General features: G+C 41.3%; 1 protein-coding gene across 4 annotated transcripts in view; it reads right to left on the bottom strand.

Annotated features, from left to right (window-relative positions):
* The window catches only part of LOC109035194 (dual specificity tyrosine-phosphorylation-regulated kinase 4), a 229,384-nt gene that overhangs the window by 35,549 nt on the left and 167,859 nt on the right, over nucleotides 1-25,976 (bottom strand). The window contains exons 2-3 of one of the 4 annotated variants that reach the window (XM_019048747.2): nucleotides 20,138-20,526; nucleotides 8,888-8,944 (exon numbers count right to left, since the gene is read on the bottom strand). The exons of the other annotated variants lie outside the window; for them this stretch is intronic. Of the exons in view, the coding sequence (XP_018904292.1) occupies nucleotides 8,888-8,944; nucleotides 20,138-20,200 (120 nt within the window). The 5' untranslated portion in view covers nucleotides 20,201-20,526. The remainder of the gene's footprint in view (nucleotides 1-8,887; nucleotides 8,945-20,137; nucleotides 20,527-25,976) is intronic. 4 annotated transcript variants of the gene reach the window in all.

The following is a 25,976-nucleotide window of genomic DNA, read 5'->3' as shown; positions in this document are numbered from 1 at the left end:
CTGTTTAATTATTGTTTCCTGGGAATTTTTATTCACGCATCGAAACATACTTGCCGAACATTTCGACGAGATATTGTGGCTGATTTCCTATGCAAAAATACTGCATGATAGGATATTTTGAAACATTGAAATGTAGGTACACGTTTTTCCACTTTAGCCATCGATAAGCAGATACGAGTTTTTGTAAAAACTTTCTTCGTAGATAAATTTTACGTCGTACTTGAATACTTTGTACGTACGTTGTACTTCCATTTTCCCGTTAGATTAGAAGGAAAGACACCACATGAAAATACCACTGTTACCAAAGTTCTCTCCGACAAAATATATGAATGTTTTTCGCTGACATTGTTTGATAAATTAGATTGAATTGTGAGGACAGTTCTCAGGTAAATTAAAAAATAATATGCATAAATGATCATAAAATTCATTTTTTTAACCGAGTAAGTGTATCGGCGTTCGAAAGTTCATACGAAGTCTTTCCTTGGCACATCATTATTTAGCCATTTCCACAAATTAGAAATTTTCCCTCAAGTATCAGTCTTTGATAAAAGAAAAGGTGCGACTGGCTAAAACTAAAGGGAGGAAAAATTTGATAAATGTCATACATCGAGCGGAAATTCATCAATCAACAGTTTGCCCATTCATATTCATTGCAAATGCATTTCTGTTGAAGGGTGCTGTTCTCCGATATGACTTTCGTCCAATCTTTTTCTCCCCAGTTTTAATTGTAAGCTTCTTCCGCGAAGTGTGGGATAATTCCTTCCTGCTTAACTTAGCCCTACTCTGCTTTGCTGAGGAAAAACGCCGTATGAGCCTTCAGACAATGTCAACTTTCCTCTGGTAAATCACTAATTTTAAGGACAATTTTTGAATATTTGTATACCAATTCTCCTATAATTTTGTTTGTAATTTGATCTAAAACGTCTGAAAATTTCAAGGAAATATATTCATGGATTTCCTAAAAAATGAATATTTAATTGAAGGGAATTTTGCAACTCTCGGATGTTCATACGGCGTTCTTCCTTGGCACGGGAGTCCTATACAGAGCCACTTCGGAGCGAAATGAAAGGGGAATCGATCTGCTACCGCGAATCGTAAGATTTAAATTATTCGAGAGTTATTATTTCCGGAAAGTCGGGGGACGAGTCCTCGGGAAACTTCATTAACTAGATTACCACCTTTCGGAGAATGAAATTATCCTGAATTCCCACCCACTTAACGGGGAGTAAGTTAAAAGTTCCACTGACGCTGATTCTCCCAGCGAGAAAATACCGATGCAATGCGGCGCGATCACGATTCATTAGACGCACAGTTGTTGGAACCAGGTCAAATGAATTACGGCAGATTACTCCTTCAAATCGGAGGGTATGCCACAATACGCACACTGTCAAGTCGCGAGCAGCAGTGCTACAGGCTGTAGTCCGGCGAACTTTAGCCTGGTCAAAGATGATCATTTTTGTTTGGGGAAATGGCTCAAAAATCGTGATACACGCATTAGAAAAGTTTAAAATCACTCCACAAATGACGGAGGCCCTTTCCAGTTTTACTTGAAGTTTTGAAATCGGAATGCCTCATCCCCATCAAAAGGAGAAATTCGCACACACAAATGTTATTGCTTCATCTGAAAGTGCTTAATAAGCTGAGTTCGCAGTATTTTTCATAATTTTTTTCTGAAATGGGAAATTGGAGGAAAACAGATTTAAAAGTGAGAAAATGTGCCGCCTTGTGACGTCATCTAGCTGTATTTTCCAATTTAAATACATGTATTTTGGCAAATTAGGCTATTCTATCATATTTCCTCCAATAACTGTTCAATTCAGAGACCGAGGATATCCTCAAGCTCAGTTTTTTTAGCAGTTTCATTTCAAACATGGAATTTAAAAAATTTCTGACTCTTGCCAATTCTCCTTTATGTTTTTCCCGATCGAAGTACATTTCCCGACTCAAAAACTCGAAACCGCAAATCTCACTTAGATTGCGAGGTAACAGGTAAATTCCAGCATGTTCCCACATGCTCATTGTAATTTTCAAGCTATTTTCCATTCGATACAACTATTATTTTTGCTCCGGCTGAATTTTGCGACAAATCCGTTCAATACATTCCAGAAAATTCTCTACAGATTTACAAGCAAGTACAATATTTTCGTTAAGAGCGGTTCAATAAGTCCGTGACTTCTGTTTCAGCGATTACCGGTTGCACCCATCCAATTCAACGACTCTAATAACACCACTTGTGGATCAAGTTCAACGTCCGCCAATTACCACACTCAACTTAAATCCACGCTGACTCTATATCTTCAGCTCAGCTTTAAATCCATTTTGCGCGATAAATACTGTTATAATTACATCACAGAAGAGCGATATATATATCGATTTTTTCTTCTTAGTAGAACTATAGGGGAGGTTACGTCATTTTTTGTTTCGATGGTTTATTCAATATTCGAGAGATCACCAGACATATTTACGACACCTGGTATGCTATCTTAGCATAATAATTTTTCGGTGTTGATTTTATTTCAGAGTGTTATTTTCCTCTTGAATGTATTGTTTTACTGGCTCATAATTATTTGTAACTACTTATACAAAGATTAAAAGTACGAAATGCTCGTGTTTTGAAAACCCTCTCGATTCAATCTCAAGAAAATCTCGGGTCAAAAGGACTGTTCTCGAGATGATGATGAGAGCTGACAGTGAGTAAAACTCGTTGTTGTTTACATGACGATTGTGAGGTTATGTCATGGCAAAGCAGGAGCCGACCAACACACACGATAAAACACCGACGTGTGGCGACGATAAAGTGACTGATTAGGTGAGAAAGAGAGGTAAACTTCCATTTCATCACATTAGGATCGGCTCCACTATATTTACAGTCGTTCCTGGTCCTAGAACTTCGGGTAACTTTGAGGAGTTTTGAAAATACCGCGCTATAAGACGCATAACGCGTCCAGATGCCTGGGTCATAAAATCGTGTTATTTGACATTTAAATTCTCCAGATTAGAGTCGATAAATTCTGTTCGGAAGCTTGGTGTTCTCGTTTCATACCGGAGGCATCGCCTTCCGAAAAATACGACGATTGACGTCATCTAAAGTGCTCAACCTTCTCTCCGCCTGATATCAATCCTATCAATACCTTCTCCTTTTTCTGATCCTACCTTTGTCAGCGCCATTGATCAAGACTCTAGATTAGCCCAAACATTGCGTAAATAATATTCAAAACTCATCGCACAATCGACTCATGGCAAAGAATAAAGTCGGAGCGCCGCGCTGTTCGCACTGTGTTTGGCGTAATGCGTGAAGTATTCCTGGAGTCTTGTAGGCGCTATGCGTTTCACGCCAACCGCTGCTGACCGCACTGTGTTTGGCGCAATGGGTGAAGTATTCATGCAGTCTTGTAGGCGCTAATATGTGTTACATGCCGACCGCTGCGCCGAGGGCTTGTCCTTTTCATCTCAAGTTCTCGTCATCATTCCTCTCTGTGCTGAGCTCCAGGCCAAATTGCGTGTTTAGTTCCTCTCTTAACTCGACTAATTGAAGATGCTGTCTCTTGTATCACCGAAAAACGACAAAATTAGAAATTACTATACCCTTAGGAAAGAGAGATCCTATTCCCTTTTCTCATTGACAATTTTTTTTTCTGAATCCGATTAATTTTATACCCAAATTTAAAAAAAATGCAAAATTTGCCACCCCCTAATTTGCCGCCATGTGGCCACCCCCTTAATCCGGCTCTGATATTTAACCGATTCGGATATTCGGAATTCTGAGTACGGGAACGCCATTTGAAGCACCAAAAGTGGCAAGTCTGCTTCCATTCCTTAAAGATGCGGGACCGCAACGAAATGCGGTGCAGTTTGAGAGGGACGAACAGCTCAGACGAACGGTCTCGAGTGCTTCCAATCCTGCACCAATTAGATAATTGTCCGAATTAGTCCTATTCTACAACCAATTTTGGCCTATTAACGATGAATCGGGAGCATTGCCTTCCTCCCCTCCAAAGTTTCATTGTTGAATCGTTATCGAATGAGCTTGATCGATAAATAGCATTGCTAAGATATGGATTTATCGATGAAGCTCATTCGATAACGATTCGACAATCGAGCCACTGGGCTCTCACTTCAAGGGTCAATGTCTAGGACCGATTCATCCCTCAAAGGAAGATGTAAACTGCCGTGCAAAGGAAGAGCGCCGTATGAACCTTCAGGCGTTGCCAAATTTCCTCTGGCAAATCACGAATTTTCAGGAAAATGTTTAAATATTTTTCTGCCAATTTCTAAGATAATTTTGCTGCATTGATCTATGTAGTCTGAAAATTTCAAGGAAAAATTTTCACAATTTTCCTGGAAAATAAACATTTTATCGTAGGAAATGGCAACTTTCGAATGTTCACACGGCGTTCTTCCTTAACGCGGCAGTTTTAAACCCCCGAACCATGTATCCCGGTTTGCGACGTTGCAGACTTCTATCCACACTTTAGTTTTTTACTGTAAAACTATTCAACGTCAATTTTTTCAAACTTCCGTGATTTGTCTTCTCCGCGCAGGGGAAAAATGCGGTGAAAACTGCAAGAAATGATGTGGATTTGTTCCTTGTTCTTCAAAGAAATAAAACAGGAGCGGAGATTCACATTACTTCACATTTAATCGAGAGAGATTGGCGAATTTCGACTCCGAATACTCGTACGATACTCATCCTCTGCGGTATCCTCCTTACGGTAAAACAGTGAAGGTCGCGATTTTCGAGGCGAAAAATCCCGGAGTTTCATTATCAAAGGCAACGCGAATTCAGATCGGATCGTTTCCGCCTTTGAGACGATCTCTTCCCGAAACCAGTACTTTTCAGCGATCAGCGTCCGATACTCTTCGCCTCTCCGAGCCAAAAATCTCGGAACAGATCGAACGATCGATAATCCCTGGTGATCGTCACTTCCGCGCCGGGAAGAAAAACAGCAAAATTACACTTGGTTTGCGTACGATTTACGTGGTTCTTGTTAAGTGGACTCGCGGCCCACACCGGCTATTATGCGTCGCCGATATAACGAGGAAAATTCGCGGAGAGGTTACGGAGTGATTTTTTTTTCTTATCTTTATCTTTGGGCCGGATTTAGCGCCCGCGTGTGGGAGCACCGCTGATAAGTGGAGGAGTTTAATTACGTTGTGGTTGGTACTCCCCACCCCACCCCGCGCCCATGGTCAGAGCGGAGTGTAGTGGTCGCGCTCGCGGTCGTGTGATAACGTCGATCCGCTGGCGCCATGGCGTAACGTCACTACGCCGTGAGCCCTGGAGAGCATGGGATTATACGGACGACAGGGGTCATCATAAAAGGCGGTTACGTCGTTTCGTCAGAGGAGCAACGATAAGGTCGATGGATCTCGCGAGGAAATCTCACGCGCCGGATAAGCTGCCCGACTGTGACTGAAGTGTTGATATCCTCTTCAACCAGCCGGAGCAAAATATTATGAGAAGAATTCTAGAAGAATTTGGGTTATTTCATGGGAAATTTTGCTGAGAAATATTCAGAAGTGGAGGTGGTTGGGAAGATATTTCAGAGTACAGAAAAGAGTATGGAAAAAAATGGATTGCTGATTTAACCATAAAATTGTTTTAAAAAAAAGAAAAAAAAGAAAGAAAAAAAAAATAGGTCCGACATGTTTCAAATGTACATTTTACAATAATGGGAAGCTAATTTAACTACGGGGGTGGTTAAATTAGCATTTTTTCACTGTAAAATCTGTATTGAAACATGTAGGACACTTTTTTTAACTACAAAATTGTTATCTCAGCATTCCATTTTTTACCCTGCAACAATTTTAAAAAAGGGAGAAAGTCAACACTGATAGAAACAGAGCAACAACTGGACTTCATTTTGCAATAAGGTACTACAATTTCTGGCTCATCCATAAAGACACTCATCGACATAGAAAAACCATTGGCACATTCGTCTTTTCTGAAATGAGCCGGATTGTAGTTCCCTCTAGCAAAATGTCCAAAGTGGACCCAGAGGTGATCAAGCACGTTGTCATGTATTGCGAACGACGATGCCAAATTTTGTCGAGTGCCATATAACTTCACGCATTTATACTGTAATTTGAAATAATTTTGCGATGTTTATTTCACTTATCTGAAAAGAGGGAAAAATCTATTGGGCAGAAAAATAAGTAGAGGCAAGGTAAAAGAATACTCTACATCAGAATGCTGGGCAAAACAGAGTCTAACAAGGTTGAACAAAAACAAACCAGAAATAGGATGACGTTCCTACGGCATGTGCATTGATTATCAATTGCGAATAAAAACCAGGGCTAAAAATATCTGCCAATTTGGTTTAAAAAATTGCAATCAATCATCTTGCAGATAGTAGACTCAGAGGTCAGCTCTTTTTCTTTCGCAGCTGATGACTGCGTAAGCAAGCAGTCGAAACGATCTTCATTTTTCTGTTTTGTTTACAGCTTCGTCCCGTATTTTGCGTTCGTTTTCCTTCTACGCTACGGTTACGAGCCACACGCTGCATTGTATAAATCGTTCATAACTGCACGGGTTATGTTAGGGGGTACATGATTTTAACGCGCTTAATCAGAGCGTTATGGAATGATTATATCGATGGCGAAACTATTAAACCATGTAACTCAAAAAATAAGACTTTTTTGGGAGAACAAAAAACATTGCTTATCCGCCCCTCATCTTGGACGTTTTTTAAGTAATTCATCTTAAAAATATAATGCTGAGATCCTCTTCCTTGGTTCGAACCGCGATTAGACCAACGGAGACCTCGCACTGGTATTTTCGTGACGGACTAAAACCTCTTCCTTCGGAGCTACAACATTCAACCTCTGAAATTGCCTTTTTGTTAGCTGTTAACTGCTGAGCAACGCTGCAAAGTGTTGAGCTAAATTCATTGGTAAGCCCCTATCACTCGATCAAAAGCTCTCAAAGTGGCACTAATGCTTCAATTTCTCAGCCGTGCCGCCGCGCCCCCCCCCCCCCCCCCCCCACCATGCATAACGAGATACTCGAACGATTCCTTTCAGAAGCTTCCAGCTAAATTCATGAATAGAATTGCTTACAGCGGGCTGATTATTGAAATTGATAGACAAAGCTATAGACAAAAGGATATGGAAGGATCCTATATTGGTGGAAACGGGTGATTGCAATATGGACAAAGTAGGTAGGTAATAGACACACTAACGGCATCCCACGAGGGATCCTTTCGTTATATATGTAGTCCATCATTTTCTCCCTTAATCTATAAGAACCATCCGTTTCAACCAATAGGATTTCTCCATACTCTTCAGGACTTCTTTGTCTATCACTTAGTCCATCAATTTCAATAATCAGTCGCAGGTTACATTTCAATTAATTTCAACATTGTTCACCGAATATTTTAATTGACGAGCACCTTTTTCCCAGAAAATCTCGTAATTCCGCGTGGGCCGGTTCAAGATCAACCAGCGTCATCCCGTCTCCATCGGTCGAGAAAATAAGAGAAAGAATACAATAAGCCGGAACAAGTGCACATCAGATTAGCGTCAGGAGAAAAATACTTAACCTTTCGAGTTTTAGAATTTCATTAAAAGAGCGAAAAAATAAAACCGCGGAATCCGCGAGCCTGCGAGGGTTTACATGCAATATGACCCTTGGCGCGCAAAATCTTTTATCCGTCGCTTCCGTCATTTTAATGACCTGCTTTCGACCCCGACAGATGGCGCAGAGGTGTTTATGACCCGCGGTCCGAACACCTGAGCACTGAGCAGGGCCAATCGAAAAAGGAAATCTAATTGGAGGATTATCATTCCGCCTCCTGAGGATGACTCTCTAATTTTTCTGTTTTCTCGATCCCAACAAGAGAAACGCTGTACACTGGAAAAAAAAGAATCTTAAATTTGCCGCCAAGAAGTATTTCTTCTTAAATCAAGAATTTTGCTGGTTAATATAAGCTACTTTTTTGCTTAACCCAAGCATTATATTTCTTGAATCAAGAAAAAGTCAGCTTAAAGCAAGATAAAGAAAATTCTTGGCGGCAAATTCAAGAATTATCATGCTTGATCCAAGCTACTTTTTTTTCAGTGTACTTTGAAAACTCCCCTCTATGCTGCCGTGCTCAGGAAGAACGTCGTATGAGCCATTAGGCGTTGCTAAATTTCCTTCGAAAAACAATGCATTTCCAGGAAAATTTGTGAGTATTTCTCCTCCAATTTCTCGGGGGATTTTGTTCAGAATTTGATCTAAAAAGTCTGAATATTTCAAGGAAAAATATTCATAACTTTCTTCCAAAAATGGATATTTTCTGAGAGGAAATTTGGCAACATTCGAATGATCATACGGCGTTCTTCCTCAGCACGGCAGTGTACATGATGGAATCAGGCAAAACTTTAGGAAGAAATTGGTCAGTACAGCAAAAATCTTGATTTCGGGTCAAAAATGTAGGTTTTCAGTTTTTAGTGCCAAATGCTTTCTAAGACTAGCAAAAAAGTCGGATCAGAATTTCAAGGCAAGATTTGCATTAATATTGGTCTTATAAACATTTGAGACAAATAGTTTCTAAAGGTGGCAACAGCGCCGAAAAACTTCGACCGCGCATATTCTCAAAATCCCGATTCATTAACACTTAATTTGAGATGTTGTCACGGGCCAAAACTTTCGGATTTTTCGATTTTTCTTGTGTGTCAAAATGATACAGAATGAGGCCCTTCAAGATGTGGAATAATGATCTAATTTTTATTTTTTCTACCTCCAGGACCGTAAGACCCGACATTATCATCACATGTTTCGACCGAGGGTGCAGAATTGCAGTTTTCAGTATTTCCGTCCTTGCTTTAATTTTCGAACAAATGAAAAAAATTTCCTCCATTTATAAAAGAATATCTGTACAGCTAGTATAAAAAGCACGCTTACGGGTTTCGGGTTATCATATGATCTGCCAAACAAGTCTGGAATCACATCTTTACGTACCTAAAACAGACAAAAGAGAAGCAGAAATTAATAATACATTCTATGGCATGAGTATCATCGGTATAAGAGATGAGAGGACAAAAGAGGGTTCTTATCTGTGCATGTGGTAAAAAAATGGGAAAGACTGCTGAAGTATTCTTTGTTCAGAAACACATTAAAACTGGAGTATTATAAGTTAAATTATCCTTAACCCTTAACCCGCATCTGCGCGTAGAAGATTTATCAGCCGGGCATAACACCGATCAATGGTACTTGAACGCGTAAGTATTTTAAATCGTGCATATTGTATTATCGGCCTATTGTTACGCTCTTGTCATAGTTTGAATTATGAAGAATTTTACTGCTTGTAAGTAGACGTCACAAAAAAAGAAAATAAAAAAAATCTGTTCACGTACGACCTTTCATTTTCACGAGCTAATTTTAGCAGGTAAGTGGTTCTTCAAAATTGCGCAGAAAGATGGATCTCGTTTGCTTGTTGACGCCCTTTTCCCTGCTTCTTCAAGTGTTGTTACATCCGGAGGAATTAATTTATGGGATAAAATTGTCATATACTCAAGACGTATCGATTTTGAATAAAGTTGGTCGTAATATATACTTTAAAAAAAAAAAAGCAAGAAGAAGAAATCAGCATGGCTAGATGGACACTAAATCGAATTATTGACGCGGGAAATCGTAATTTCAGTTTTCATATAGACATGGAAAAAAAGAGGATTAAGGCCCAACTTGATGCGAGAGCTTAAAATTGTGGCAGTACCCCAACAAATTAGGTTACTGACCCAAATGTTGCGGTTCTACCACAATTTATTGGAAATGTCAATTACATCCAACAAAATGGGGTAGTAAGTACCACAAGTTTAGAGAATTGCCCCTAACAATTTTATTCCGTATAGATAACTATGAAAAAATCTGAATGCACAGCATTTGAGGGGCTGTAGGACAAAGCGCATTAGTGTCGTTTTTGAAAAAATTGAAATATTGATAATTTTGAGTTAAACTACTTTTAATGCGTATTCTGTGAAAAATTCGCTCCCAAGATCCAATTTTCAAGCGTCGTAAAGTCAGTTTGAACTTTCCCTCCGCCATGGAGGACCCATGTAATTTCGAAACTTCAAACACGTATTTCTCGAAATAGCAAAAACTGCACTAATACGCCTCGTCCCCCAGCCCCTTATTTGACATCACTGGAAAAAAAAAAAAAACACATTGGATCTAGAGTCTAGACTCTTAAAAACATCGACAAGAAAAAATACTCTTGATTCAATCAAATTTAAGCTTAAATCAAGAACCAAGCCTCTTAATTTGAGCGGATTTCCTTTTGATTTAAGCTTAAATCTGCTTGAATCAAGTGTCCTTTTTCTTGTCAATGTTTTCAAGAGTCTGGACTCTAGATCCATTGTGGTTTTTTTTTCTTCTTCTTCTTTTCTTTTCCAGTGTGCATCATAATTTGAGGGTTTCCAACTCTCCATTTAATCCAATATTTGCTGACGAACGTAAGGTGTGTACAGTGTGGGAGTCTTTAAATTGGGTATAAAATGCGGAGACACGATCGCATCGGAGACAAAACGACCGCTCGGAATTTCACATCTCCCGAACGGCAGAGAAGAAACGAAAACATTGCTGCGTGCTCGGGATCGAGCTCGGAGATTGCCTAAATTTCAAAACACGACGTCACCATCGCGGGAAAGTTCGTGACGTGGCGAGTGGATATACCGGCGCGGGAAAATTGCGTGAGGCAGAAGAAAAGTTTCAGCGTGACGTCACACGACCAGAAGGAATCGATCGACGGTTGCAAGCTATTATCGGTCCCGCCGGATGAAACATGACATATCCGTCTCATTACTCTACACTTGACCTTCGTGCTTGCCTGCTCTCCCGCAGTGGCGTGGCGTGAATTGCGATATATCGATTGTTATGCCATTTAAACCTATGAAAAAGGATCGATAAACAGGGTGTTCGCTGCGAACACCTTAATAATCGATTTTTAACCATAGGTTTAATGGCATAACAATCGATATATCGCAATTCACGCCACGCCACTGCTCTCCCGCTGTTTCCTCTACTCCTTCCTTCCTTCTCTATTTGAGGTGAGACCAGGATAAACAGTTCCGTGTGTCGCTACCACTTCGATGTATCGATGCCTGAATGCTGAAAACGCGTAACTCATTAAAAGCATTTCCAAATCTGCGTGTATATGTATTTCATTTTTTAAAATAACGAATATGGCTGGAAAACCGCTTCTCGCGTGCTACAATCGTTGAGTAATAAACGAGTGAAAGGCAGATAAAAACACGCGTAATTACTATTAATGCACTTGAGGTTATTCTTGAAATGCATACGAGAATAAACTCTAGTGCAGAAACAGTGATTACGCGTGTTTTGGTTTGCCTTTTACTTGTTTACTTATTATTAGATAGTATGGCTTGCGTTATGATAGTGATAGGATGAAGCAAAAATTCTAAAATTAAAATCGAGAGGTTTTTCTTAAAAAAATAAAAAAAATCGAAGAAAAATTTGAAAAGTCCAATTTTAAGATACGTACATTTCGAGGTTAGTTGTCGAAAGTACAGATTATTAGTTTTAACCGGGTTACTTGAAAAAAATCGTATAAACAGAAAATAGATACATATCTATGAGTAAATGCCTTAATTTTGAAGTTGATAACCCGAAAAATAAGGTAAAAACCACGGCGGGAAAACTGTTATGGTCCGAAGATTGATACTCGATCCACACAATGTTTTGGACCGGGTTGCAATCTCAGCCCTTGGAAATTCTAGAGCTTTCATGACATTTTCTCAGCGAAAGCATGATACAATCCGAACGAGTTCCAGGCACTGGAATAAGAGAGCGCGATCGTATAAATGAACCAAAATTCGGTGTGCCATAGCAATCGAACTACTCCGTCTATCATACCAAACTTCCAATCCTTCAAAGCGAACTTTCGGTTCACGGGATCAAACTTATAAATTAAGCTAACACATGGAATCCCATCATTTTCGGTCGGACTCATTTTAACTACGCTCAGGTTACGGAACGCCTCAGGTCCCACATTCTGAAATACACTAAAACTTAAACCATGCGCCGGAATCAAGAGAAATTCGCCGTCTGAATCAATTTCGGTGCTTACGCCAGTATCCCATTAGCCTAGAACTTCAACCCCCCACCCCCACCCCCGGGGCTTTTGCTGGATCATCAATGCTTTCTGGAGCTTTCCACGGTTTCCCGAGTACGAAATGATTGATCTCGCGCGGCGCGGCGCGCCGCACAGTGGATCGAGTCAATTAGAGAGGTCGGACATGAAATTTTTGACTAAAAGTGAGAATTTTGGGGTTTATTTCGTTACATTTTACATTTCAAGGGGTGTTTTAGCTGGAAAATTTCATAAGGAAACCAATAAAACCACTTTTAGAATCTCAAAGTTTTGTATGAACGGAGTTATAAGTGTTTAAAAGCACGGTGTCTAGTTTTCTTGGCAAAGCTCATTCCCTGATTTTTCCTTGATTTTCTCTGGTTTTCAGGAGCTTATTCCCTGATGAGAAACCGAAGTTATCTCCCACTTTCCCAGGATTTTCTTGAGGAAAAGAATATAATTTTCCAGAGTTTCAGATATGAATATCGATTTTCATTAATCTTACAGCCATTTCTTTGGCGCACGTCAGATTAGACCGCCAAATTTGAAAACTGAATGATCCACGGGTGGTTGGAGAAGAGATTCCCGGTTTCTGGAACAAATTTCCTGATTTTCCCGGTAAATTTTCATTCCCTGATGAATCCCGGGTTTTCCCGGTTTTTAAAAAAACTAGACACCATGGTTTAAAGTTTCCAAATTTTGTCCGACCTCTCGTGTTGTCTCGACCCATTGTGCGGCGTCTCACGCACGAGCCGCTTATTCTTCGTCAACCCGAAGATGACGATCCGTGACAGGGCGCTCGGCGGAGGCGTTTTCCGTCATTAATTTTTGACGCGGCGCCGCGGGAGACGCAGCGTTCGTTTCGTCGAAATGTGCCGAAAACTCATCTCGCAGCTTCCCCCCGGAGCGGGAGTCCCCGACGACTCTCGGGGTAACCCAATAATATTTGATCAATTCCCGACATCAAACCGCGAGGGACCGACAGTCCAAACAACTCGGCGTAATTCGTCTCGCGATTCCGGGTATTTTTTGTCTTTATCCCCGAGCACTCCTCGCGGCAGTCTAGGGGATGAAAGACGTTGTTATTGGGTTGATCATAAATTAATATTAAATTAAGCTAAGTCTGACCGATTCGGGTCTTTTAGACCGAAGGCGTACTATAATTGGATAGAACCACGCGCTATAGGGTCAAACCTACATCGGGGAGTATTGGAAAATACATATTTGCGGTAGCTTAGGACTAACAAGGCCTTGTCTCCAAGGGGACATATGAGATTTGTCCCTGGGAAAAATTTCAATTGCGAGATTGGGATGAATATTGAGTTCGTGAATACTGATCATAGTATAAAGCAGAATCCTCTTGGAATCCTTAAAACGATTCAGAGAGGTGGAGAAGGAATTTTTTTGTTTTGCTTAACGGGGAAAAGGCTTAGAGGTTTCATTCCCAAAATTTTAACTTCCACCGCCGCGCTGACCGCACTGAGTTGGCGCAATGCGTGAAAGTATTCATGCAGTTTTGTAGGCGCTATGCGTTTCACGCCGACCGCTGCTGACCACACTGTTTGGCGCAATGCGTGAAGTATTCATGCAGTCTCATAGGCGCCATGTGTTTCATGCCGACCGCCGCGCCGCTCCGTTCCAGCTCAAATTGCGTGTTTGGTTTCTCTCTTAACTCGACTGGTCGACTGGAAAGGTGTTGTCTCTTGTATCACCAAAAGACGACAAAATTAGAAATTACTTTACTTTTACTCTCTGGAAATGAGAGATTTTGCCGCCTTTCCTCGTTTGAAATTTATTTTCTGAATCCGATTGTTTTCTCTCATTTTTTGATACCTATACATTCAAAAAGATTGCAAAATTTGCCGCCCCCTAAATTTTGCCGCCATGTGGCCATCTTCTTTATCCGGCCCTGCTTCCCTCCTCTATTTTCCCTTTCGTCTTCTTCTCCTTCCTCAGCCTCTTTTTCCGATTCATCCCCTTCCTTTTCTTCGTCTTCTTTTTATAGTTCCCCGATCCTCTTCTGCCAATTTTCAATCAAACATACGCTATGATCCTTACGATTTACATAGTAAGTGCGTCATTCTATGCCTTCAAATCAGATTCCCCGACATCTCTCGCGAACGTTATCCCGCCCGTTGCCAGCACCGGACTTCACCAGGCAACGTTGACTCGTACATGGGTCACAGTGTCCCCGATTCAAGCATCCAGCCCTGCATTCACTAATACTGCCGTGCTAAGGAAAATCGCCGTGTGAACTTTCGAGAGTTGCCAAATTTCTCCGAATAAAACATGTATTTTCGAGGAAAGTTATGCGCATATATTTCGGTGAAATTTTCGGATTTGTTAGATCAAATTGCGAACAAAATTATCTGAAAAATTCTAAAAAATATATTCAGCGTTTTTCCAGTAAATTCGGTTTTTAGCAAAGACAATCCGGCAACGTCTAAAGGCTCTTACGGCATTTTTCCTCACACCGCAATCACACGCTGAATGTGGCTTGAATGTGGAAGTCATCGGCCCGATGCCTGAATTTTGCGCGTGACGCGCAAAATTCAGCAACGATTCTCAGCAACCATCGGACCAATTTTGAATTTGTCTGAACTATTCGAGTAGATTTGATACACATCTGGATGAAAATAACTCGAATTTGCTAAATTTCAGCCGTTGGGCGATGACTGTTGACTTCCACATTCAGGTGCTAAATTCAGCGTCTGATTGCGGCATCAGGGCAGAATAGTGCCACGATAGATGCATCGGTTTCATTGCAACCAGTTTCGGCAACGCGGCGCGGCGGTGAAGTGGATGCGTAATAGGATCGAGAACCGGTCCCGGGTCTCGAATATCCGATTCCGATGCCGTGTCCGGAACCTGTTTCCGAATCGGGCGAACGTGTCGCCGAAGCGATCGTCACCGATCGCCGATCGCCATCATCTGCCTCGACCGCGACCACCGTTCGCCCCGCGTGACTCAACGACGTCGACGCCGTTTTGGCGCCCATTGCATCACGACATTCCCGCCAGAATCGCCGACTTCTCACGTCAGTCGCTAATTTTCTCGGAAACGCTTTTGCTCACACCGTCGGTTATTTTTAATCAGTCATCGGTAGTCACTGGGAAAACATCGATCGCATGAACTGGAGTTCGGTGTTTCTTTTCGACCAGACGGTTCGGTTTGTCAGACCGAACTTTCGATTCGTTTAACCAAAGCGCTTTTAATGATTTGACTCAATCAAACGATCAAACGAACCGTGCGAATACTGATTGAAAGCAGTGTAACTGTTCGGTTTGTCGGACCGACGCTCTGTTGAACTGTTTAAACCGACGGTTTGTTAACGCGAGCTTTCAATTCCTGCGATGAGACCAAACCGTTTTTTCATCAGAAGAGCGAGGGATTTAAGACTCCTGCTCGGTTTGTCAAACCGAGCTTTCGATTCCTGTGATGAAACCAACCTGCTTTTTCATTAGGAAGAGCGAGGAATTTAAGATTTCATCGACAGTTGCTGAAAAGAAGAGCTATGCTCGTTGGAGGAAATGAGTGGAATTGTAATCCGATTCGAATCGTCAGGAGCTCCTTTAAACATTGCTCTAAAATCAGTGCGCCTTAAGTTTTTGGCTTATGCAATACGGATAACTATTGAGCGGGAATAGTTGCATGAAGGCGCCGTCATCAATGTTGAAATGAAAATCCAAAACCCTAACCCACGTATCTCGGATTGCGACGTTGTAAATATCCCCTCATATTTCACTATAACGGAATACTGATTATCATTGACGGACAAGATCTTCTGAGATTTTTTTCGCTTTTCAAAAATATTCACCGAAAATTTTGTGCAAAAATTTTCAGCGATATTCATTGAAAAATGAAAATGATTAGAAATTTTCCTACAACCTAGCGCATATCTGTGTTCCTGTTATTCCACCGTCGGATTATTCACAGAGGGGCCGGGGCGTTAAAATTCATGCCATGAGCTCTCAAAGGCATGCTGGGTAAAGCAGACTGGGGTTCAAACCGACTTAGGTCCTTTTACAAATGTATGATTCTCCGACCGATAGCCCTGAAGGATATGAATAAGAATTCCAAAATTTACCTTTGACTTTTATGAACACAGCCAAAAGAATTATTATTGAAATTTTCGGGGATATTCGTCCAGAAATTCAGAGGTAACTGCGCGGAATATTGTGAGTGATTAGGTAACAGCAATCTTATTACGCCTTTGCTAAACAGTATTCAAATTTCGGTACCGCGAGTTTCGAAATTCTGCGCAAAAAACGTAACAGCTCATCGCGCTGGTTCAAAGTCCGCGATGAATCATTCTGCGACGTCTGGGTCGTGACACAGACATACTGCGTTTTGCCATGAAAATATCAACAATAGAACAGTACACTCACTTGAAAGTTCAAAAATTAAATCTTAGCAGTGCTTACAGACTTTAACGACTATAATCCGCCAACTCGCGGCGATTGAATATTTCCCGACACTGAATTCCAAGATTTTTTTGGAGCTTACCTGACCAACATGATAGAATTTCCTGATATTTATTCGGTATGATTAAAATTAGGAGTTTTTTAGTGAATCTTAAAATTTTCTCTTCAGCTCTTAATTTGGTCGTTCATTCAAAACAGTGGTGGCAAAAACGGGATAAACAGAAGAAATTCGAGAGAGATAAAAAAAATTCTGATCTTCATCTTGAAATTTCCAGACATTTCCTCGTTCTCTCTGATGAGCTCGGACAAAGATGTTTCCCTAACTTTTTCCGTGTTTCCAGATGTATGGATATCATGTTCAACATGATTTAATACATGGAACAAATCCAGTTTTTCGGGGGGGGGGGGGGGGGGTGGGTCGCGTTTTCTCACCCCCCCCCCCTCCCTTTACAGAATTCGGCAAAAAAAATTCCAATTTCTCTTCCAGGATTATTTGAAAAAATGGGTTGGATAATGTTCTTTATTATTTTGAAAGAGGCCGAGAGTTTCTAAGTTTACTCCAACTTCCGTGATCGCACAATTACAGCACCGTTTTGTATTACACATATACGGGGAAAAAAATTGGTTCTCTGGCATGAGAATTAATTTTAAAGTAGGCAGTTATGTCCATCGTTTCCATCATAAAATTTTGATGAAAGACAAGCCATGGAGCGCTATCTTGTGTAAATCCACTGGGAAAATGAAGTAACTCTGCTTTCATGAGAGCTTTTAACGACATGAATTTTACATACATAACGAAACCCCGTTGGACATGCGAGCGCTTCTCTTTCCTGAGGAGCGATGAATTCTGACAATATTCGCTGACCCAATCCGGACTACCGAGGAAAAACGCTGTATGAACATTCCTACGTTGTCAAATTTCCCCCGATAAAACACAAATATTCTGGAAAATGTGTAAAAATTTTCAGTCGAATATTTCAGGATGACAAGATTTCATGGAATTCAAAATTCCTTGACAGTTTTCGGACTTTTAGATATTTTTAACTTAAAAATTCCTAACACTTCCCTAACATTCCAACTTGTTTCTTCTGACATAAGTTTTCATAAAAATTCGTTAAACGAAAAATGTGAGCGCGAAGGTTCTTGAAATTGAAAAACTGCAATGTTTTCCGCTAAAATAAAAAATTTCGAGGTTCCCTGACAAACTCCCCTGATTTTTGCCCAAATTTGCAGGGTTGGTCGAAATTCGCTTACATTCCCAAAGTTTCCCTGCCTTTTCAAGAATTTCATTCGTAATTTAATCTACCGCACCATTTAATTTCCGTAAAACATATTCATGATTATCCTGAAAAATTGATATTCAGCTAGATTGCCGTAGACTTTGGAAGATGTAATTCCCTGACATTCCTCTGATTTCCCTGACACATTAAACTCCCTGACATTTCTCTGATTTCCCTGACACATTTAAGTAAAATTCCCTGACAATGGTTAAAAAGACATGATTTGAAATAGTTTTCAGGCAAAATTTGTTGCTCAAAATGTCAAACCCATTCTGAAGAGCAAATAAAGATGAATTAACAATTTTTCCCTTACACTTTCATCTTTTCCCCTGACATTTCCAAGTTTTCCCTGACTTTTTAAAATTCTCTGACATTTCGTCACCTTCCAGGCAAAGTATCACAAGCGCCATACGACGTTTAAAAATTTCCGCCGCCATTTTATTTCTTTACTGAGAAATTGTTGGTTGAATCTGTTTGGAAATTTCACTAAATTTTATCGGCAGCACAAAGAAAATTCAGTGAAATTTTCGGACAGCTTCGTTGAACAATTTCTCTGTAAAAAAATAAAATGGCGGCGGAAATTTTTAAACGTCGCATGGCGCTTGTGATACTTTGCCTGGAAGGTGACGATTTCCCGGTATTCTCTGACTGTGGCAACCCTGGATACTTTATTCTGGAAAATGTGGCAACGTCGGAATTTTCAGATAGCGCTCCCCTTAGAAAGGCAGCGATGCAGACTGCTCTTTTGAAGGGCTAATGAGTGCGTTGTCGTCGTTCCAGGTGTTACGATTGCGTCACACACTCGAACTTCCCCGTGAGCTTAAAGCTTGGATGATCCAATTAGTCAGATTACTAAGTAACTCCAACTTCCCAATGCGGTTCCGGTCAACAAACAGATTCTGTAAACATCACCGTTATGTCGACTCTTTCCTGTTTCAAGCTGAATCCTTTCAAAAGAACGGAGTACGCGCAAAAAAGAGGAATTTACGATCTAACTAATTACAATCCAGTGAAAAATCGTACGCGACCCACGATGGTAGCATCGGTTTTGTCTAGTTAGAAAATCCAGCGCTCCAATTTCTCGGAACTGGTTCCGGATTTCGGAACTTTTGAAATTTTCCTGAATTTTTTCCGGAACTTTTGAAATTCCCGAAATGTTCCGGATCATTTGGATTTTCTGGAAGTTTCTTGGAACTTTTGAAAACATTTAAAACGGCGTTTTCCGTCCCAAAATGTTTCCCGCTAAATATCCCTTCGTGATCAATTACCTACGACTCTATTTTGAACTTCTGTGGACACTTTGGTCCCTTTTTCGGCGGACAGTCACATATTCAGGCAGACTCAGTGCAGAAATAGAACTATTACGTTAGCAGTGTTGTCATGTGCGTTATTAATATTTACACTCGGTATTCCCACCCGGGGAGGTAACCCTGCTTACGTATTCAGTCCCGAGTGAAACCGGAGGTGGCGCTGTACTGTCATGATTTTCACACCACCGTCACCGTCACTACCTTAAATTTGAGAGCATTTTACGAGCGTGGGAGTTGATTTTAGACATAGCAAGTGATGCAATCGCGTTTCTCGCGAAAATTCATAAAGGTTTCATAATTGGATCGCAAATCCTACGCTTTTGCAGAAACTCCGTTCATAGTGGATACGAATCTGTGAGACTGAAAGTGATGGTTAACAGCCAACGACGAGGGATTCTCCGTCGTAAGTGGATAAAGTCGTGAGGGGCTTAAAATTTCAATCAATAGTAAGGATTTACGACACTCTTTTAATCTCAACGGAGGCAAAAGGGGTTCTGAAGCACGCTGCTAGGAAAGTATTTTGGAGTTACGTGCGCAGACACGCGCTTCAGCAAAACATTGTACCTCTTGAAACCCCTTAAAGAATCTGATTTTTAATTCAAAAATACGATTTGGTTTGATAAAAGTTAATGACATTTTCAAAATAAACTCATGCGTGGGTTAAAATAAAATAGTTCTCGAAACCGCAAATAGTTTTTCGTTGAAATTGAAGCTGCATTTAGTCCAGATCAAGGGGGAAAATGCTCAATGCTTGGAGCAAAAAAAAAATAGTTGGAAAAAAGGTTCATATTTGTTCGAAAAAAAGGAAATATTTAGTGTTGCTTTTGAAAGATGGTAAGCAGTGTTCCAAAATGTTCGTCTGTTCACTTGAGATTTTTACAGAAAATTTGTCCACAGAGAAGCAACATCACAGAAGTTTTCATGAAATTACGTCTCTCATTTGGAAACAAAGAATGACAAGACGCTTGGAATGTCGCACGTCAAGCTGCGAGTTACTTTTCTTTAGTTTAACCATCAATATGCTCCTAAATTGTGGGTGTGCGAATACTTACATGACTGGCAGTCGTGTTGGCAGTGCACAGAGACAGAAGCGCAAAATTTGCTATGGGCGCCATTCTTCCGAGATGTCAAGATTCACAAGTCTGGCAACGCTTTCGAACTTTTTCACATTATTTTCACACTTGGGAAAAACGTGGACTTCGAGATATCAGCGCGCGCAAACTTATCCGGCAAACTTCATAAGGTTCAGCGACAAAAACTGACAGTTAATTTTCACTGACGGCGAGAAAAAGTAGCAGGCTGACTTGGGGAACAATCGTTGCCGACAACTCCTGCACTTTCGTTTGTTGATTCAAGAGAAGAGCTTCAAAGGCGATTATGAAAAGTTCGTTGAATTACAGCTGATAATGAGTGGCGATGTGGGCATGGAAGTAAACTTTTCCTGATAAACAAAGGAGTAAGAAGGTTGTAGTATGCAACGAGAGAGAGAAAAAAAGTATTCGAAGTTCTGACTAAGTTTGGCTACTTATGTTAATTGTTATATTTTGACTAAGAAACTGACGTTAAGATACGCCGCTAGCTGTCATTGCATGCATTTTATTTTATTTACCTCGTTTAATTTAATTTCCATTATTCATGAATTTTTGTATTATTTTTACGTTGATTTATTTTAAAGTAAAAAGAATGTCTTTGAGAGAGATGCGGTTTATTTTAATTTTTTGTGTGTTTGGGAAAGGGTGAAATCTAACGGAAGAAAAATGCGGTTCTGGAGTGTCTGGTCGAAAAAGCCGACAGGATCCGATTTTTCCTCTCGCTGTCCTTTGACATTGACACTAAGAAGATTACGGTGATAGAACCGAGGCCGGCATATCTTCGATTTACATTTAATTCTTTTCAGTCGTGACAGTTTTCCAGTTTCATTCGGACAAGAATTAGATTGACAAGAAGTTGATACTATGACAAATATATTTACATTTTATGAAACAACCATTTACGTAACAAATTTTGAAATTAAAGAATCCAAAAAATGGAGGAAAAAAGGCTATACGAATAAAACTGGACTGTTCAAATTCCTGATGCTCATCAGTTGAGCGTCTTCAATTTACGAGTCTCCTTATCATGTGTCAAATCAATGTAAAATTGCATCGTTGCCATTTTTTCTATTTTATTTTTGGAATCTTGGAAAACATCAAATATTAGCTTTTTAGTTCGAGCAAAAACGGTTTACTCTTCCGTTAAATTACACTTCTGTGTCTTTTCACAATCATTTGGACGAATTTCTCCGGAATTAACCTAACTACAAACAACGTCCGAAGCGAGTTTAAAGATGTAAAATGTATATGTAGCTTATTATACGTTGAAAAATGAAACATTAAAAAAAAAATTAGACACAGTGAAATGTAACCGGGCAAATTTTGTTAGTTCCGTCGAATAATTCCGGTATCCGTCCAATGATTCCGGAAAAATCATCATTAGCAGTTTCCGGGCATTCTTACCACCGCTAAGACTAATCAAAATTTGAAAAACACATATCTAAACGCGACGCTAAAATGCCAAAAATAGTGAAAACTTGAGCAGGAGGAAAAATTCCAGAAATCCCGCTCATTATTTCTTGAAATAGGCGATTTTTTTTTCTCCCGAACTGATCCGTCAGTCCGGGCCTGGACACACCCTATACGCGAATTAGAGACAATAAGGGGATGAAATAAGAGGGTGACTTATTTCCGTGCGTCCGCGTCCCGGGCTCGACTCGGGATCAAGATATCTTTGCGGAGGAGACTGCCGAAGTCATGCTTGTGAGCCATTTGCCTCGCTCCTGTAAGTGACTGTAATATTTTATGTGATTGCGAGAACAGACATTGCAACAATCGTCTGCACGCAAGAGACAAACAATATGATTGCGGCAGGTGCTTTAGCGACGAATCCTTCATTCGGACTCGAGATACGCGACTTGGCGGGGACTAGGGAGCTGCGTCGGCCCGCTCATTTCGACAGCTTTTCATCAGAGTCGAGTACGAAATGGCGAATTGTTTCTCCGAGGGTAAGATAATCGCAATTTACCTGGATAAAACAAGATCTAATTTCGTAGGGAGCACTGTAATGCAAGAACATCTAGAAAATAACTACTCAACATTCTCATGGAAGCAAGAAGTTAAAACATGTTGACCGTTCTTCGGGATCTGGCGTTTTTGTCTAAGTAGGCTGACTATTGAAATTGATAGACAAAGCGATAGACAGAAACGACCCTATTGGTGGAAATGGGTGGTTACAATGGGCAAAGGGGGTAAGTAGTAGACTGACTAACAGAATAACCAAGAGGAGACCCCACAGTTAGTCCATCATTTTTCCCCTTAGTCCATAAGCACCACCCGTTTCAACAAATGGGATCGCTCCTTACACCCTACGTCTTCTTTGTCTACAGCTTTGTCTACCAATTTCAATGATCAGTCCACAAACTCTCCTTGAGAGTGTCTTCCTCTGCCCTCCAGATCCCTCTTGAAAATGCACCCCTCTGCCTCCATCCCTCAAAAAGTTCCTAACTCCGCTCATGACTCTAGAAGACGTTCCAGTTACTGCCGTGCTAAGGAAGAGCGCTGTACGAACATTCGAGAGTTGCCGAATTTCCTTCGATAAAATGTTCATTTCTTAGGAGTGTTATAAATATTTTTCCTTGAAATTTTCAGGAACTTCAGGTGAAATTGCGAGCAAAATCATCTGCAAAATTGGAAAGAAAACATTCAAAAGTTTACCAGGAAATTCGTGTTTTATGAAAGGAAAGGCGATGCCTGGAGGCTCATACGACGTTTTTCCTTGTCACGGCAGAGTAGCTCGTGAAAGGGAGAGGAAACACAACGTGTACTTTCGTGCGCACACGTGTTCGTCCCTCTTCCGAAGTTTCCCGGAAGAGGGGAACGGGTGAGATCCGCCGAAACCGACCCGAACTTCGAGAGCAAACTTGGTGGAGAGCCGTTGTTTTCGACCAGCAACATTTTCGCGGGCGTAACGAGCCGGTGGCGTTACGAGAGCTCGGTACACACACTCCAAGTGTTAACATCTAATTAGCCGAGGTTAGCGGCTAATCTTTGTTTACGTGTCCGGAGTGTTTTTGAGCGTCACCTCGTCCGTTACGACATGTTCGGCTCACGCGAGAGCCCGTGCGGATCCCTGCCATCCGCCGTCCGCGCCGACGCACAGTGGACCGAGTCCATAGGAGAAGTCGGACAACATTAAACTTTAAACGCTTATTACTCCGTTTATACAAAACTTTAAGGTTCTAAAAGTGGTTCCATTGGTTTTCTTGTGAAATTTTCTGCTGGAAGCACCCCTTGAAATTTAAAATACGATGAAATAAACATCAAAATTTGCAGTTTGAGTCAAAAATTTCGTGCCCGACCTCTCTGATCGACTTGATCCACTGCGCGACGGTAGTTGGAACGGCACCGTAATAGTATCGCAATTACGGGGAAGCGAGGTGCGCCCGCTCGGGCCGGGCCGGGGCGGTGAAAGTGCCGATGGAAAATGGTTTCTGGTGCGTGGCAGGCGTCCAGCATCGCAAGGGGAAATTACCGTTCCGTGAACCGCACGCCAGCGCTCTTGCTCTTTTACTCCGTCCCGACTCCCGTCCGCGCCTTTCCGAACACTTGGACGTATTTCTGCAGAACGGAACTGTGTGCATTATAACGAGAGCCCTGTTGTATATATACTTTTAAGGGTCTTAGGGCTCATGTCTTGATACACATAGTTTGATTTGGCAGAAATACGCCCACTTGTCTCCTCGCCGAGTTCAGTTCTGCGGGCTGATTATTGAAATATAGACAAGTGATAGACAAAAAGGACCTAGGGAGTATGGAGCGATCCTATTGGTTAAAATGTGTGGTTTCTATTGACTAAAGGAGAAAATGATGGACTACCTGTCGGGTTTCTCGTGGGTTGCCGTTAGTTAGTCTATTACCTACTGCCTCTGTCCACTGCAACCACCCGTTTCCATGCACCAATAGGATCCCTCCATATCCCTTTTTGTCTGCTTTGTCTATAGCCTTGTCTATCAATTTCAATAATCAGTCCGTTGCTTCAGTTAAGTACTCGGGTTCCAGCAAAGAACAAAGGTTCGAAAGTTCTGAAACGAACCTTGTCCTCCATACAATTTAATGCTTTTCCGGGCTCATCTCAATGAGTAGTTACGCCCTTACGTCAGCCAAGCGACGAATTAACGCATAGCCCGAGCATTAAAATCTCCCGATAATAATGTAAGCCCACGATCAGGATCAACCTGAACTTTTGGCAAACGAAACTTCAAGAACTGATGACCCTCGGCAATTCTGACTTCTTTTTTGGAAAAATCGTGCTCACACCCCCTCTCCCTTTCTTCCGGAAATAAAACAATTCCTCGGGGTATGCTTAGAGGAGAAGGGACCTGGGGAAGAGGCCTGTTCTACACGGTAATGGATCAGCCGCGCGTGGCATAATTGACATGACAAGGATTATAAGTAAACTTGAAAGATATTTACAGGCGTTAAGTAATACTATTATCAGGACAGCGATAGGAGGCAAGATAAGATTTCTATTATGAAATATAAGAGCAACCTTTCATAGATTTAACGCTTTTCCTCCGTAATTCTTGTAACAAGCCTTCAAATCTTAAAAAATCTTGATAAATTCTCTAAAAAGGACGAAACTTCCCTGAGTGGAGGTAAATTTAGGATAGGGGGAGGAAAAGACCGGGAAATGACGTCTTTATGCAACCAACGCGACTAACTTTCAAAATGCAAAAAGTCAATACTTTATTTTTAAAGTTTCCAATTCTACGTGTTCCCCGCAAGTACGACCTTAGCTTTTCGTGGGTTCTACGTATAGGAGGCAGAATTCAGGCGGTCAAAAATCAGGGTTTCCAGGCTTTCTTCATTTTCAAATTCTCCGACTTTGTCTGACCTTGGCATGAAATCTCCAAATCGAATTTTTTCCTTTGATCACGCAGACTTTACTAAAGCCTACTCGCAAAATTTTCTGACTTCATAGGTTTTACAGACCGCCCGAGACGGAAAACATAACATTTTCAACCGCCTTCCCTGAACAGTGCCGAAATTCCCTGCTTTCATCTATGCTTCTCCGAAATTTTTTGCATTTTCATCAGGGCTGCCATCGAATCAAGAAAATGAAACTCTCTGACATTTCCCTGTTTTCCCTTACACATTTTGGTGAAATTCTCTGACAATTGAAGGTATGCCAAATGGTTAAAAAGACTTAATTAGAAAACGTTTAAACCTATTCTAGCAAGCAAATAAAGGTGACATAACAATTTTTTTCTGACATTTTCATATTCTCGTTGACAGTTCAAAATTCCCTGACATTTCCCGGTTTTCCCTGACTGCGACAACCCTGCCTCATTTACATGGTTTTTCCTGACCGAATTGAATTCTCTACATTATCCAGTTTTCATTTTTTTCCCTGTCGCAAAGAACTCGACAAAGGAACGGACTGACGCGACTCTCCGAGTGATCGATGCGGAATTTCCCCGAAGAACGGAAAATCGGCGGCACGGGCACCCGTTCCGATTGGAGGCGAGTCAATTACGAGGTACAGTTTGGCTCGCAGTCACAACGTCTTCTCCCGGCCGATTAAAACGGGAGCGGGGGGACGGAAGGGGGGTGAGGGGTGGTTGATCGTCGGCGTCCGGCTGGCTGATGATAGCGGCGATCGGATTGTGACTCATCCGCGGGGGGCGATGGGGGGGGGGGGGGGGCCGCCGCGGGTCCAGACTCGGGTTTGGTTCTTTGACCCCCGAGCCGGCGGCTGCGGCTGGCGACCGGGAACCCGTGGCAAATCGCCTCCTTTTCCACGGCCGAGGTGCTTGGACTCGGTTTCTGACAGGGAGGAAATTGAATTACGGGAGAT

Source organism: Bemisia tabaci, chromosome 4 (assembly GCF_918797505.1).
Source record: "Bemisia tabaci chromosome 4, PGI_BMITA_v3".
Taxonomy (NCBI): Eukaryota; Metazoa; Arthropoda; class Insecta; order Hemiptera; family Aleyrodidae; genus Bemisia; species Bemisia tabaci.
Note: the sequence above shows the minus strand (reverse complement) of the source record. Positions and strands in the feature narration are given on the sequence as shown.